We start from the raw sequence: 16,990 nt of genomic DNA, 5'->3' as shown, positions 1-16,990 counted from the left end.
CTTGGCTACTGTTGTCATATAATGTCTCTGTAGTTTATTTAGTGTGTCCATAAAAGCTTGGTTGTTTCGGCCTAAATATTGTCCTCTTATTCGCTCGCTCTCAAATGATCGGCCTTTGTTGACGTGTTAAAAAACATCAGTAGCCTAGGCTACTGTAGTTTTCCTGTATGTTTTTTTACATATAAAAATGCCACTGCTCAGCGCCCTGGTGCTGTGAAACCTCCCATCAGGGCATGCCAAAAAATCGTGCCAGCTTCTTTGGTTCGTTTGTTAGGGTGTGTGTGGTCAAAAACTGTTTGCCCTCCGTGCAGCAACACCTAGCCTAGCCCTTTTCAGTCCTGTAGTCGCATGCTCGCTCATGCCAGACAACAGTCCTTTCACCCTCCATTCACTTCGCCGTCAAAATAAATCGGTGTCGGCCTATTTAGGAGAGGTGCTCATATTTACAAGTGTCAGATAAACATGAAACTTCACTTACCTAAGCAAAAGGGTCTATTTAAACAAATGCTGGGTTTTGAAGCCTCGGCGCTACCAATAAATAACTTATTTAGACGCGTTCTGTCCGAGTGAAATAATTTTTCCGAGGAAGTCTTCTTCTGTGGTGGTGGTGGTGTTTTGAAGCTTCAAAGAGACCACCACCACAGAAGAAGACTACCTCGGAAAACTAATTGAGACCTCGGGAAACATCGTGAGACCACTACACACTAAGCAAGACAGAAAACGTGGAGTGGATTCTAGCCTACTCCGGCCCCTACAGAGACTCACCACCTCACCAAAATTGAACTTTTGAATGCACAATCCCTCAATAACAAATCATCCCTCATTTAAGAAAGGCATTGACTTCATGTGCCTTCTAGAAACCTGGCATCAACCAGAGTCTTACTCTGCCTTGAATGAAGCCTGTCCTCCTGGCTACGGCTAACTCGAGAAAGCCCGTAGCACTGGTCGTGGTGGTGGCCTAGCTGTTGTCCACCGAAGAAAATTTGATTTGTCCCCCCTGCCCCTGCTTGTACAGTTCTCATTTGAATACCTTGCATTTAAATGCAAACCCCCTTTCTCCATGACAATTCTCCTGATCTACCGGCCACCCAAACCAAGCTCAGCTTTCATCCATGAGTTACATGACCTTCTCTCTACACTCTGCACAACCTCAGCCAATATCATAATACTTGGAGATATTAACATCCATGTCAACACCCCCTCCTGCCTCAATCTGACACAACATGTTGATGTTCCAACACACACCAGGGGCCACACTCTGGACCTGGTCATCACCAACTCCGCCCCTATCAGTAATGTTCAGGTGTATGATCTGGGCGTGTCCGACCACAAGGCCATTTCAAGTCCTGTCCCCCCTCGACAAACCCAAACGACAAATCAGTTTCAGGAACCTAAAAAACATCAACCCGGACCTCCAGCATCTCTGCTCGGTCATTTTCCCATCAGGCGAGTCAGTGGACTGAGCGGCCTCCTGGACCTCCATGCCCCTGCCAAAACCAGAACAGTCACCTTCCCGCGCTCTGCCCCCTGGTACACCACCGAGCTACGGTCCCCTTCACGCGCTCTGCCCCCTGGTACACCACCGAGCTACGGTCCCCTTCACGCGCTCTGCCCCCTGGTACACCACCGAGCTACGGTTACCTTCCCGCGCTCTGCCCCCTGGTACACCACCGAGCCACGGTCACCTTCACGCGCTCTGCCCCCTGGTACACCACCGAGCTATGGGAAATGAAGAGAGCGGGGCGTGTCCTTGAACGACGAGACCGAAGTCCCGGTTCTACTCCAATATCATCAACAATAGCCCTGGAAACTCAAAGGAGTAGTTTAGCATGTTTAGCCCCCCTGTTTTAAGGTTACTTATGATCATATACAATGGTTCAGATCAAAACGTTGACAAAACTAGCACTTTTGAGAAGGTCTGATAATTGCTCTCCCACTGTTTTGGTCATACAATGGATGTGGGTGGGCACCGTGAAAAATCATTCAAAAACATGTTAAACTCGCGATTTCAAAGACAAGAAATTCAACGAGGTGTTAGTTGGTGTTCTGACATATAATTCGCCATAAAGTAAGATTCTAGTTTATCTGGAAAGACTTTTTAAGCTATACAGACATATTATACATACAGTAAATGTTCAGCACGGTGTCAATAGCTAAGCTGTAACGTTTATACGTTTTGAGAGAGAGCTGTCTGAATCCGGCATGCATTTACATTGAAGTGAATGAAGGGATGCTCACGCTGTCAGTTGGGATTTGAATTTGGGGACACAAGCAGGCTCTCTTAAAAGACACATAAAATGCAAAACGCCTTTTTTCAGTGTTTTAGCATATACATTTGAGTCTCTGAGTCTCTACTAATACACAAACGATCAGGTAAGACAACCCATTCATTTTGTTGTGGGTGGCGAAATGCAGAAAACCCAGCTCCCAGCGGGCGACTCAATTCGATCTATGCTTCTGACGTCAGAATCTTAGACTCATTATAATAATCCCACCCTCGTTTGAATATCTCCGCCTACCTGCCTCACTGGCTATAAAGGTTTGCAGTGTTGCTGGCCTCGCATGCTAGCACAATGTATGCATACCTTAAATGCTCTGTTCTTGGGTGTAATAACCAGCATAAATTGCTACATCATCTCCCAACCTCAGTGGACAGAAGAGCTGAGTGGATTAAGTTTATTTTTGATGGCGACGTACCCACTCAAGTTCCTAAAAGGCTGTTGGTCTGTGCTTACCATTTTTTGCCAGATTGCTTTGTCAACCTGGGTCAGTACAACACAGCATTTTCAAGTCATCTCAACCTGGATGATAAAGCTATAACTACTGTCTGCATTTGCATAGCAAAAAAAAAAACTCAATCGGTTTGGAGCGCAGCTCAAAATAGGCATATTGGGCTTGGTATAACACTCAATCTGAGTGGTATTTTCTGGTAAAATACTCAAAGACATGTATTGGGGACCTCAAAGATTGTAAATTGTTGAAAATTTGCATTTTATGTGTCCTTTAAAGATACAGGCACCCATTTATGACTACTGTGGTAGCATTTATATTCCTTCCTTCCTGGAAATGCTATAAATTTCTCATTTCTCATGTCACAACTAGAGATCTAGAGATCCAATGTGTACTTAGCTGTAACATGAGCAATGACCACTAATATGGAGCCAATCATATATTGATCCAACTAATGAGCAATGAGTGAATGAGCACAACCACATATAGAGATAGAGATCCATTGTGTACTTAGCTGTGACATGAGCATTGAGCACTAATATCAGTCTGTCAAAAAGGCTTCTCTCTCCTCTCCCAAAGTTCGGGCCATGGAGCTTGAATGAGTTAGTTAATCCATTGGAAAAGCACTGGGATCGACCTTAACTTATCATCTACGTTACTGCTAGTCTACCAGAGCTCAGTGAGTGAGCCCGAAGCTCTGGTCCAAGTTAAAACAGAAGTACGCCAACAGTGTTGTGCAGAGAGCGAGACAATTTTCACATGCCGCACATCCATTTTCTCATATAGACAAAGACAAATTCAGAACTGAGTGTTGTCACACAATACGCCGTTATCAGCGGTCGGACAGACAGCAGCACCCACGGACATGTGACGTTGAGTGTCAAGTTACAACAAAGTACTCCAGAGATAGAGCGAAGCCTCTCCTGTAGGAGGAGCCTCTATACTCCCACTTCCAAGTATGTATCTGATTTTATATTGATTTGGAGCTTTTCGCTGTCCAAAAACCTAACAATCCATTAGCTTGTTTTATTGTCAACATCGAGCAGAAATAAGTTACCAGTGATGATGTATCATCTGAGATGCTTGCCCTTCCACACAGACAGACTCATCCCATCCAGGAGAGTCCAGATGCTCTCAGATCATCTGTGGCGCTACCTTAACACTCAAGAACGCTACTCATGTGCCACTCCCTTTGACTACAATAGGTAACTCTGTGACACACCAACTATTCCACATACCTGATCGATGACGTAGACGCCGTAGTCCAGCTGCTGACGCTGGAGGATGGGATGGAGGTAGTAGAGCCAGTATTTCAGATGCTCGTCACGGTTGCGGAAGGGGATGATGATGGCAACCTTCTGGACGGCGATACAATCCTTGGGCTTGAAGCGACCGCCGGTGTGCACGTCAGGGTTCATCTTCCTGACTTGATCCAGGCTTACCGGGGAAGTAAACTCAATATGCATTGGACCCACTGGAGGTTGGATATAGAGCAGAGGGGGGGTAAAGGGGAAGGAGTGTGAGAGAAAGAGACAGAGAGAGGAACGTGAAATTGTGCCTGAATAAAGTGAAACATGAACAGACTTGATACGAGTCATGACAGACTGGGCGAAAGCTGGGCGAGAGGCACGATTACACAAAAACTTCCACGCCAATTTTCATAAAACTCTATAGAGGGATGCAGCGTGGGCCAACTTAGAACCACTTACATTTTGGAGTGGATCCGAATCACAGGACGGGTCCACGAGCCGCCCAAACACAGCTGGCCATTCACCTCCCTTCATTTTTTAGACCAGCTTTACGCTAAAACTACCTCACCGATTTTCCAAAAACTCAGTGGAGGGGTGTAGCATTAGCCAACCAACAACACATTAAATTGTGGAGTGGATCCGAATCACGGGGCGGGTCCACGAGCCGCCCAAACACAGGCGGGCTGGTCAATCACCAATTTATTTATTTTTTACTAGGATTACGCAAAACCTACCAGCCCCTAGCATGGGCCAATTTAGAACCCATTCAATTTTGATGCACACAGATCCACGAAATGCACTCAGGGGCGGAGGTGGCTCTGAGCACCATTTGTAGTTTAGCTAAAAGTTTGGCAAAGCCAGGCTACAGATAATTCAGTTTAAATAGACAGTTGTAGGTTATCACTGATGATAGATAAACATTGCCATCCCAGCTCTCGGAAACTGGTCCTCACCTACTAATGTGAGGGGGTATCGCCAACTCCTAAAGTATGGTATCGTTTCAGCTCTTGGATGAGCCAGTGAAACTCTTCCATGTTCCGCTCTCCTCTCCAAGGATGCACCCAAAACTTTATTTCTGCCAGTAAAAGATGGCCTTTCGTCACTGCTTGTCTCTAGAATTACATTTTTGTGTGTGGCGACATGCACCAAAGATAGCTAATGTCCGGTTGTCACTCCCTGCCTCCCTCCTTCCCTCTGTCGTGTTGTTGACTTACAGTTCTATGTTGTCACCACAAGAGGCAGTGGTCCCAGAACATCAAAACAAAGACACTATGACACCGCACATTTTCCAGATCCTCAGTGGTGTAGTGGATAGGGCATCAGCCTCCCATGCCGAAGGTCATGGGTTCATGGTATGGATGATTTTTTGTCACTGGATGTTATAGAAGCTATGTAAAAATGTGGTTACCTGGTGGTGCTATGTCAGTTATTTAATTTATGTGCAGTAATTGAACATTTGAAATACTCCTGTTTTGAAATTATACCTACAATATAGTATATAGTATAGAGTAATTACCCATTATATATTAGGCTATACTTTGCATGTATTTACCAGGTAAATGTTTAGTAATTGTGGGACTATGAAAGGAAGGGTTACCCAAAAATGTTCAGAGTAAGTTAATTTAGCAATAGAAATCCATAAGCCTAGGGCCAATGGGCCTAGGATATAGACATAAACTACCGGTAGAATGGTGGTGGAGCAATAGCATTTCGGATTACTAGCGGGCCGCTGTCCCTGACGCTAATAATCTGCCAGAGGTCCGCTTGCCATTCGATGTACAAATGGCCAGGAACCCGCCAGTGGATTCGGCCGGAGGTCCAACAGCAGATTTGGACGGAGGTCCGCCAGCTCGTCCATCGGGGACCCGCTGTAGGTCCGATAGCCTTGTGTTATATTCTGCCAGAGGTCCGCCAACTCGTCCATCGGGGACCCGCTGTAGGTCCGCTAGCCTTGTGTTATTTGGGTTTATCCCTTACCTTTGTCCAGAAACAGAAGTTGAACCAATTACAGCAAAATGCCTAACGTTACAGGAATCATCAGTGTAACTGCTTTAGCCACTGACCGTTACCATTAATGTTATGGAAGCTGTTGCTAGTTGTTGTGAGCTCATGAGCTAACTGGCTATCTCGCTCTTATTGTGCAGGATTAGCATTGGAACTGATGTGTCCAGGTGACAAGACCTATCTTAATTGATCAGACATTATTTCATGTCATTTCAATTCACAGCTATTCCAGTGGCATGACTAGCTTCCGTGCTACCAGTCCTGAACAGAAACAAGCCAGCCACACACATAAGCCAGGCTGGACCTGGCCTGATTTTCCAGAGCCGGGCACTCGGTGTGCGCACAATTTCTCCCTTTTGGTTAGGCTACTCAGCTGAGAGCTACAGAGCGCTACATTCTCCTATGGGAATCAGGCAGGTAAGGTTAGCTTACTATTGTTTTTGTTCTAGGGGCATGATCTTGCTAAATTTGAAAGTGTCATGTCTAAAAGAAAGGAAAGCAAGCGAACTCCGTAGGCTAACTGGTTAGTCAGCCAGGCGTAGAATTTTTCAAAACTTATGTAGTATATTTTTATACTGTACCATACTGTATTATATCAATACATTTGTATTACTCTCATGTAGTAATCATTTTAGTAGAATAATGAATAAACTTCACTTTAGGTAGAACTGTGTTAACTTAAGTAGTTTAACATGTGGGTTACAACCGATGTCCTTTGTCCCTGATTCAATAAAGATAACACCTCTGAAGTCAGTTAGCCTACAGTTGTAACATGATACCAGGAAGCCCCGTGTCCGAGGAAGGGGGGCAAGAGCTCAGTCAGAACATCAGTTGACCGTTTGTGACCATGTTTATATCCCTTCTATGCAAATGTTTGTCATGTGAGACCTGGCCTGAAGCCAGGACATATAAACTCGGCCCCACCTTGTGAACCTTAGTATTGCCGAAGCTTTGACCCTGTGTAAAGGCTTGCTCAATAAATTGATGATTGGACGATTTTGGCCTCCTTGAAGTTCTGTTCCACAAGAAGATGATGCATTAGAAATATACGACACTTGTCGCTGCGTGCATTTTTTTAATAAGATATTGCTAAACATTTCGCTACCAATGTGCAAGGACTGAATCACAAGCATGAGAAACGGGACATACTTTTTTTTCATTTAGAGAGGAAGAGGGGAGTTCCTGCAGGGCAGGTATGTAAATTGAGTGCATGTTAGGCTACAGGACATAGCACACGGATGTGAGACAGTCAAATGTTACTTTTATGAAAGGTTCACATAGCCTAATTTATGATAGGCTAATCACTTATGTAAAAGGTCGCTCAATCCCCCAATTAGCTAGACTAATAGTCATATTGAAATATCAGGAAATGGCAGCAAATGTGTTATAGATTATGACTTTTTGTGTCCCATCCTCTAAGATTTCAGTTAGGCTATAGGCCTACCTGTGCACTGGTTGAAAGCAGCCTAATAAAGATTATTGTGTTATTATTGATTATTGATTAACATTTTCAGTTTAGCTTGTCTATATGACAATTACCATACAGAGAAAATTATGCCAGATGGTCCCAGATCTCAGTCTGCGTGGTACTCTTTCAAAAGACTTGTTATGACTTACCCAGAAGTGGTGAGGTTTCATCGCATTTTCCAAGTCCCAAGCTGGTGACATTAGTTGTATTGTCATTCACAACAGCAGCAGACTTGTCATGCACCGCCTGTACGTCTATTGTCAGCGGGATATCTGTCTGTAAGGTGTGGTTCCAGGTGGCCGATTGCTGATATCTCAGAAACGCAAAGTAAATGTTGTCTGATGACCACAAATAAAAAAATAAAGTAACAGCAATGTAGAAAAAACAAACTAAACAAGCTATCAATTTACACTTTCGGTTCACAACACTGAAGTCCACAATTGAATCCCACGTCATATTTAGATATCAAGCTAGGTAACTAGGCTAATTTCAGCAGAAAACTGTGACCAACACTTCCTTTCCTGTAAACAGTAGCCTAATTATTCTGATTAGTCTTGAATAGCCTACCACAGACAAAATATGCAACGTTCTTATGTTTCTAGCTGGCCTTACTCCCTAGCTTCCTCTGATTTGACTGGCACAGCTCCCTGGCGTTGAGAGGAAGTTATCCGAGCCTGACAGCTTGGGGTGACATAGTTGTCTAACCAGTGTAACTGGTTGATACAACCAGTTGGAAACAGATCACATAGTCTAACGCCCCTTTCAGACATGAAGTATATGCCTTCAAATTGCAGGGAACGTCCTAGGGTCATGTGTGAATGGGAGCAGGGATCTATATCCCGGGAAATTTGCACCGTCTTGCGTCCAGACCAAGGGACACTTCATGGAAAATACCAGTATGCAGTGAACAGCAGTAATATTGCAACAATGTAATGATCTGCACCAATGATGCTTAGACTCACCCCTTTCTAAAAATCCAACCTGCCAGATGCTAAATGGCTTCAGTTGTACCCCTATGGGCATGGACTCCACATGGCAAATTACCTGTATACATGTACAATATACAAAACACCCATGAACAACAGGAGCAGACGCAGTGTCCTGTTGCCCCAAAACCCAGGCACGAGACACTACCAGACACACAGGCTCGACCCAGCAAGACGTCTTTGATTATTGGTCATAGAATTGGTGGGTAAAAAGACAACCAATTTGTGCAGTTTCTACAGTACTGGTAGCCCACATCATGGAGCACTGTCAGGTTATTTTCTATGTGCCAAATATACATGCCTGTGAAGGGATATTTTGAGTGCACAGAGATGTTTTGCACAGCATGCAAATCATTTGGGTTTGAGCAAAGGCCATATTGTAGTCAATAAAACTTTATTTGCATGTCTGCCCAGATAATTATTCATTTTGAGCAAAGGAAAGTCGAGGCTATACAGTCAAGCCGGAAAGTCCGCACACCCCTTTCACCTTCTTGACATTTTATTACATTACAGACTTATTCGTATGCCACTTGCTTCCTCGGTCTGTGTGCGCTCAAACCTCTGTGCTTGCTCAACTGTACTCTCTCTATGTGCTCAACACAGATTTTATTCACAAAAATAACACCACAACATTAGAAATGTGCCAACATTTTAGGAGACCTCTGACTGTCTTCAACCAAAGAAAATCTTGGTTGACTGGCAGGCATCTTTTTGTGCGTGGCTGAAAGCCAGCGCACCAAAGATGGCACATGTCCGGTTGTCACTCCCTCCCTCCCTTCCTCTGTCGTGTTGTTGACCTGCAGTTCTATGTTGTCACCACAAGAGGCAGTGGTCCCAGAACATCAAAACAAAGACACTATGACACCGCACATTTTCCAGATCCTCGTGGTGTAGTGGATAGGGTGTCTGCCTCTCATGCTGAAGGTCGCAGGTTCAAGCCATTCAAAGCCATAGACGTTATAGAAGCTATGTAAAAATGTGGTTACCTGGTGGTGCTATGTCAGTTATTGAATTTATGTGCAGTAATTGAACATTTGAAATTATACCTACAGTATAGGTGTCTCAGTAATTACCCATTATATATTAGGCTATACTTTGCATGTAAATTTACCAGGTAAATGTTTAGTTTTTGTGTGTGGCTGTAAGCCAGCGCACCAAAGACAGCAGACCCTCTGGCCCCTCGGTGTAGTGGGTTAAGCATTTGACTCCCACGCTGAAGATTAGGGTTCGATTCCCGGTTAGGTATGTTGAGAACAATGGCATTCTCGGTTCTAGCCTGGACTAGGGAAAACTCCTAATTCTTTCCTTTCTTTTCTTTTCCTTCCCTTATGCCCTGACCCAGTTTGTTTTCTTAGTGCCTTTTCCACTGATAGATCTTGGGACCCTAGAACAGCTTTTATGGCACAAAAACCATTACCCCCCCATTCAGAATGTACCCTTGGTGTAAGTCCCACCACCAGTTCTTCCAGACTCCACCCCTGGGCAGAACAACCACCTCCAATCCAGGGACCCAAGCAGTGTGCATGACCCCGCCCCCGCTCTCTGAAACCTAAACCGTCTCAGATTGTGCCTGTTCTGTAGACTCAGTGGAACGGGAGGGACAGAATCCACATAGCCTCTCGGGTTTTGGTAATAGTTCACTCTTAGACTGAAAGGGCATGGTGCATGTTATTGTTTTGTTCTGTCCTGTCCTGTCTTATGAGTGTCTCCCATTGTCTGGTTTTTAATTCCCTTTGATCATAGAAAAATCAAAACTATGGAATTATTTAAAGACATGGACCTGTGCCGATTCAGCCGGAGCTCCGCTAGCTTGTCCATTGGGGACCCGCTGTAGGTTCGCTAGCCTTGTGTTATCTGGGTTTATCCCTTACCTTTGTCCAGAAACAGAAGTTGAACCAATTGCAGCAAAATACCTAACGTTACAGGAATCATCAGTGTAACTGCTTTAGCCACTGACCACTACCATTAATGTTATAGAAGCTGCTGCTAGTTGTTGTGAGCACATGAGCTAACTGGCTATCCCGCTCTTATTGTGCAGGATTAGCATTGGAAGCATTGGAACTGATGTGTCCAGGCAACAAGACCTATCTTAATTTATCAGACATTATTTCATGTCATTTCAATTCACAGTTATTTCAGTGGCATGACTAGCTTCCGTCCTACCAGTCCTGAACAGAAACAAGCCAGCCACGCACATAAGACAGGCACATAAAACAAACATTAACCTGTCCAGCAATCAAAGTCAGGCCCACATCTTACGTTTGTTCCCAGCCAGACGTTTGTTCCCAGCCATTTTCACGGAATACAAGCTAGTTGCTTGCACAAAGATGGGTGCACTGGAAAATAAATACCTTTCTTTATAATTTAACAATTTGAGAGCGAGTGAATAAGAGGACAATATTTAAGCCGAAACAACCAAGCTTTAAGGGAAACAATAAATAAACTACAGAGCCATTATATGACAACAATGGCCAAGCACCACAAAGCGGAATGACGGGACGATAAAATACACCCCCTTAGGACACAGCCCTCAATAGCCTACTCCCCTACTTCACTAATCAGTGTTTAGGCTACTAGGCCTATTAGCCCACGGCTCCAAAGCAAAGTTCACGCTCTCGAGTGCTGATTAAAACTAGGCAAAGCAAAATGCACAGCCATAACTGGTAATTAATCAGTAAAGACCAACCTTATATCGTTACCCAAACTAGTTTAATCCACTTAATTTCGGAATCAACTTTCAACAAATACTCGATCTCCATTTTCCATGTTCATTGATGCTGCCAGTAGCTAGATAGCTAAAGTGGGTAACGTGATTGACAGGCGATGTGAATGACGGGACAGTCATGACAAGTTTTGATTGGATAAACCGTCCCAATGTTAAAATGTCAATGGGAATTCCAATGTAAGCACTTCAAGAACTGGCTTACCCTACGCCCACTTTTAAGCATTTCGACGAATTACAGATTAGGTTTTGACTGATGACGACATTGTTCGCAGTTTTGTATGTTGGGCTTATTTGATTGCTTGATTTTTCATTTGGTCTTGATTTCCGTAAACCAGAATTATTTTACCTGGCCTACAATGTTATGTGAATGACGAGCAAGTAAGACAGCTGTCAACAGACCGTAACGTGGACTGTATTTTCATGAGGACTGTAGGGGACGACGGAGCATTACCAAAACGCTAAACACGGATGAAAATGAAGCGATGGCAGAATACAAGACGCATTTAAGTCAAAAACAGTCCGACCGTCCATTTTCGTGTCTTCTTTCACCGAAAGAAGGCGCAAAAATCAAGTTTTATTTGGATTTGTATCATGGGTAAGCAAGGCTTACCCTGGCTTATAGGAGCAATCGCCACTGCCTGAAAGTCTTACCGCTTCAGTTTATCCTGCCTCACTGAGACCCCGTTTACACCTTGCATTAAAATACATTTTTGGTGATCAGATTGCAATGTGCTAAACCACATGAAAGTACAGGTGTAAATGCGCCCAAAACGTTTTGAGGACGGATTGCGATCCGATCGGCCAAACCACCTCCGGAGGTGGTCAGGGACGCATGTCAACCACATTTAATAAAAGTGTAAATGGGAATGCGTTTTTAATCCACATATCAACAACGTGGGTGGAAATACGTAGCCGTTGGCACGCGCCGTTCCAGACCAGCAAGAAGCAGCAACTAACCATTGTTTATGAATGAATCCTATCTTACCTGAAGCTAAGCTTTCGGAGTGGGAAAGTGATGTGTCCTGATCTCAGGCTATTATAAGCCCAAAACGGCGGGGTCATCTGAGAATTTCACGAAGTAATTATGCATCACCTGTTTAAGCAGCTGAGTTTGACACAGCCGGCTATTGCTAGTTTTGCATCCGATGTCCCATTCATATCTCAGCCAAACACAACTATGCTTTTCCACTTGCCAGCTTGTGCTTCTCATTATTATATTTGGGGGAGTTGCTTGTGCACTGGATGGATTCTTTATTGGGAATTAGCCATTGGATTGTATTCAGACATAGGCTACTGTTAAGGATCCCAGCCCACTGATGCACTTTCCCTTCCCGCGACGGAGGGTTATCAGCCGTCTCATCGCTGACCATCATGATGCAGTTAGATGCTTTAATAATTATAAGTTAATAATTTGGAAGCTGATGTTGTGATAGCAAGAAAGTATTAAAATGGATCCTGGTCAAGGTTGGAGTCCAGACTACTGAGTACTATTGAGTCTACTCTCAATTTGGTCGGACGAAAATATTCAAGCACAAACAGGATGTGACGTTCGATTGTCAGCTGGACAGAGTCGATCGGATCTCAAACGGATCGGGTTGAAGATACTCGAAACGCATATTAATGCCAGGTGCAAATGTAATCAGGCTAAATCATTAGATACAATCTCGATACAAGACGCATTTTAGGTGTAAACGGGGTCTGAGAGTGAGAAATGCAACACTAGATAGTCAGGATACTTCTTGGCTCATTTGCATACTAAACAGTGATTGGGTGTTTCCTGGGGAAGCGTCTCTGCTAACTGCAGAGAGTAGATCGCATACAGCCGGCACACATCACGGAGCGGAGGGGAGAGAGTGATGAGAAGGCTTGTGCCTTTTTTGGCGGATTTGATTTGAGGAGGCAAGGCATTTGTTTGAGGGGGCATTGCCCCCTCTTGCCCCTGCCTAGAACCGGCCCTGATAGACACCAAAGGAAGATCAAGTTCTTGTTGAGCCAAGTGAGAAGCTGGCAGTTTCACCTAAAAAAAAAGTATAAATGTCACAGCTAGATATATACCATAGGAATCCTGCATGAACATTAGTAGGCCTACATATTGTGATGGGAATGAGTCGTGACTCTGGACTGAGCACGGATTCACTGATTGACTGAATTGATTGGATTGAACACAGGTGGGACTGATTGAGATGTAAGCAGACAAAGGACTGGTCAGATAAAGAGATGCAAACAAGATGAAGAAACAGTAACAGCTACAAATTAAAAACTCATGTGACAGCATAATGCTTGAGTATGCATTAGGGGCCGTGTCCACATAGCGCCTTTTCTGAGCGACTACGCCTTTTTTTCAATATTGCTTCCAATGAGGAGAGAGCGTTGGCGGCTGCCTAGAGAAAAGCGCAGCACGCAGCGTCTTTTTTCCGAGTGCTCCGGCTTTTTTGAGTGGCCGCTCCGAGCGCTCACTCAAAAAGTTGAAAATATCTCAACTTTTCAGAAAAGCGGCGGTGTCGTCACTGCCACTCCTTTCAGGCAACCAATCAGATATTGGATAGGGCTTGACTCGTCAGCTGTCTGGAGTCATCTCTCAAGTCCCTCACCCGGCTAGTGAAAGGATATCTCAAAGGCCACTATCATATCATAATAAGTACATCCAGCCAAGTTGTCAGATGCAAGAGACGTGTGATCATTAGTCGACTATCTACTGTGTCTAGTAGGGATGGGTTAAAAAAAATTGATTAATCGATTCTGAATCAAATGATTCAGAATCGATTCATGAATCCCAAAATCGATCTTTTATTTAATGAATGAATATTGCATTAATTCATTCAATGATTCATTCATTTTTGGAAACACCTAATTCACACTGCTAATGGGGGATGAGCTGCATTGTTGTTACTGTAACCAATGTCTGAGCTTCCTGACGTTGGCTACTCTAACTAGCATGAGGCACAGTTCAGTAGTTAGCTAGGCTAGCAAGTTAAAATGTTGGTCAATGCCATTGCCAGCTGCGCTAATTAGCTGGCTGGCTAATATAACGTGCTTGCTAACTTAACTCTACGAGATTGACAGTGTTGTGTTAACATACTAACTTATCAGAGTTAACTAACTGCATCAGTTTTGGACAAATGTGTGCAGAGGTGTTCGTGATATCACTAACCATTCGTGTAGGGCTACTCCGGATTGATTCTACTCAGCTGTCTTCACATGTGAGCGCACTGAGAGGAGCGGAGGAGGGACCAGCGTGAGTGTGAGGGAGAGAGGAACAGAGGGGCTGTTACAGACGGGCCAGCGTGAGTGTGAGGGAGAGAGGGACAGAGGGAGAGAGGGAGAGAGGGACAGAGGGGCTGTTACAGACGGGCCAGCGTGAGTGTGAGGGAGAGAGGGACAGAGGGGCTGTTACAGACGGGCCAGCGTGAGTGTGAGGGAGAGAGGGACAGAGGGAGAGAGGGAGAGAGGGACAGAGGGGCTGTTACAGACGGGCCAGCGTGAGTGTGAGGGAGAGAGGGACAGAGGGAGAGAGGGAGAGAGGGACAGAGGGGCTGTTACAGACGGGCCAGCGTGAGTGTGAGGGAGAGAGGGACAGAGGGAGAGAGGGAGAGAGGGACAGAGGGGCTGTTACAGACGGGCCAGCGTGAGTGTGAGGGAGAGAGGGACAGAGGGAGAGAGGGACAGAGGGGCTGTTACAGACGGGCCAGCGTGAGTGTGAGGGAGAGAGGGACAGAGGGGCTGTTACAGACGGGCCAGCGTGAGTGTGAGGGAGAGAGGGACAGAGGGAGAGAGGGAGAGAGGGACAGAGGGGCTGTTACAGACGGGCCAGCGTGAGTGTGAGGGAGAGAGGGACAGAGGGAGAGAGGGACAGAGGGGCTGTTACAGACGGGCCAGCGTGAGTGTGAGGGAGAGAGGGACAGAGGGGCTGTTACAGACGGGCCAGCGTGAGTGTGAGGGAGAGAGGGACAGAGGGAGAGAGGGAGAGAGGGACAGAGGGGCTGTTACAGACGGGCCAGCGTGTGTGTGAGGGAGAGAGGGACAGAGGGGCTGTTACAGACGGGCCAGCGTGAGTGTGAGGGAGAGAGGAACAGAGGGGCTGTTACAGACGGGGCCAGCGTGAGGGAGAGAGGGACAGAGGGGCTGTTACAGACGGGACCAGCGTGAGGGAGAGAGGGAGAGAGGGACAGAGGGGCTGTTTACAGACGGGACCAGCGTGTGTGTGAGGGAGAGAGGGACAGAGGGGCTGTTTACAGACGGGACCAGCGTGTGTGTGAGGGACAGAGGGGCTGTTTACAGACGGGGCCAGCGTGTGTGTGTGAGGGAGAGAGGGGCTGTTTACAGACGGGACCAGCGTGTGTGTGAGGGAGAGAGGGACAGAGGGGCTGTGCGCAGTGCTACAATGAAATACGAACAACATTTGACTGTACACTAGTCTGGGGCCTGTCTCATTTGACTGTACACTAGTCTGGGGCCTGTCTCATTTGACTGTACACTAGTCTGGGGCCTGTCTCATTTTACTGTACACTAGTCTGGGGCCTGTCTCGTTCGCAGTCGTTTCGCAGGTCTAGAGCGGAAGCGCGATGACGCATCGCATAATCTTCCGGTCTGGACCGGAAAAAGAACAGTTGTAATGTTTTTACTGTAGGGCTGCACATGGTGAAGTTTCGAGTAGATAACATTCGCGATGGCATCACCAGGCATAACACCGACGAAAATTGTATAAGAAGATGCGAGGAAAACTATCGGTTAAGGAAAAATAAAGCAAGCGAAAGTAGGAGGCTCGAGCCGGAAGAAGGGGCGGGCTTAAGGCAATGAAGTAAATAGACCCCAGGCTCTTCTCCCCGAGGAGAGACTGGTGACGCGAGGCTACTGTACACTACATGTGATGAATAAAGAATCTGATCTGATTTTACCCATTATGAATAGTAGAAAAAGCTTGAGGCGGAGACTAAACAAATGTGCGGTCAACTAGGCGCATATCCTCTCGAGGGCTTACGCAAGAGACACATTTGAACTACAATAAGTACCGAACGTGCAACACTAACGGGGGAAATACATAAATAAATAAAAGATCAATCTCTGGACGTACGAATCGATCTCTAGGGAATAAAATGAGAATCGATTCAAAATCGGAAAATCTTTTTTTTTTTAACCCAGGCTTAATGCTAAGAAATCGTACGTTACATAATTTTATTTATTGACATCATCGACTTTTCGCCGTTTGCATGGTCAAGTTCAGGTTTACCTTAACGTTAGCTAGCTAGCGCTAGATACGGGTTGCCTGGAACGCGCCATGAGACGCAATGTTTAGGGCTGCACAATATCGTTTATGCATCGCCATGGCAATGTGCACATGCGCAATAGTCACATCACAAGGGCCTACAATGTTTTTCTCTTTTTCCCCTGCTATGTTAACTCAAAACATGTCATGATACAAACTTTTTGCTCAACTTTTTAATTTTGATGACTGTCAAAAACTAAGAGACGCATTTCAGTCGAGATCACTTTAGTAAAAATTCAGAAAGCGGAAATCTAGATGTGGAAAGCGGCAATCTAGATGTTCCCCCCCTCCGGGCCGGAAGAGGGAACGGCATCTAGCCCCCTGCCTCTATGACGATCAGAGTGGGCCGCGATCTGGAAGATGCTCGGAGGTAACTCAGCCCACTAAGACCGTCAAAGAGCGCCACAGGGGGACTGCTGTACATTATAGTCCCTGACCTCCACGGGCCAGCGCTTTGTGGAGTCCGAAGGAGATACAGCCTAGTGTCTCTGCCTCCATGGTGACCGGAGGGACCGCTGGACGGCCCTTCGGAGATGTTTCGGCCCACGATCACCACAGAGCGCC

At 45.6% G+C, this 16,990-nt stretch overlaps 1 protein-coding gene across 1 annotated transcript in view; it reads right to left on the bottom strand.

Moving 5' to 3' along the window:
- The window catches only part of LOC311324157 (beta-1,4-galactosyltransferase 1-like), a gene marked incomplete at its 5' end in the record, with an annotated part of 41,903 nt that extends 31,172 nt beyond the window's left edge, over positions 1-10,731 (bottom strand). Inside the window, 3 exons of the mRNA XM_084456560.1 lie at positions 3,969-4,204; positions 7,602-7,790; positions 10,698-10,731. Of these exons, the coding sequence (XP_084312686.1) occupies positions 3,969-4,204; positions 7,602-7,790; positions 10,698-10,731 (459 nt within the window). The remainder of the gene's footprint in view (positions 1-3,968; positions 4,205-7,601; positions 7,791-10,697) is intronic.
- Between the last annotated feature and the right edge of the window lie 6,259 nt (positions 10,732-16,990).

This window comes from Borostomias antarcticus (assembly GCF_949987555.1).
Source record: "Borostomias antarcticus genome assembly, chromosome: 22".
Classification (NCBI taxonomy): domain Eukaryota; kingdom Metazoa; phylum Chordata; class Actinopteri; order Stomiiformes; family Stomiidae; genus Borostomias; species Borostomias antarcticus.
The sequence above is the reverse complement of the archived record's forward strand: the minus strand, read 5'-3'. Positions and strand labels throughout refer to the sequence as shown.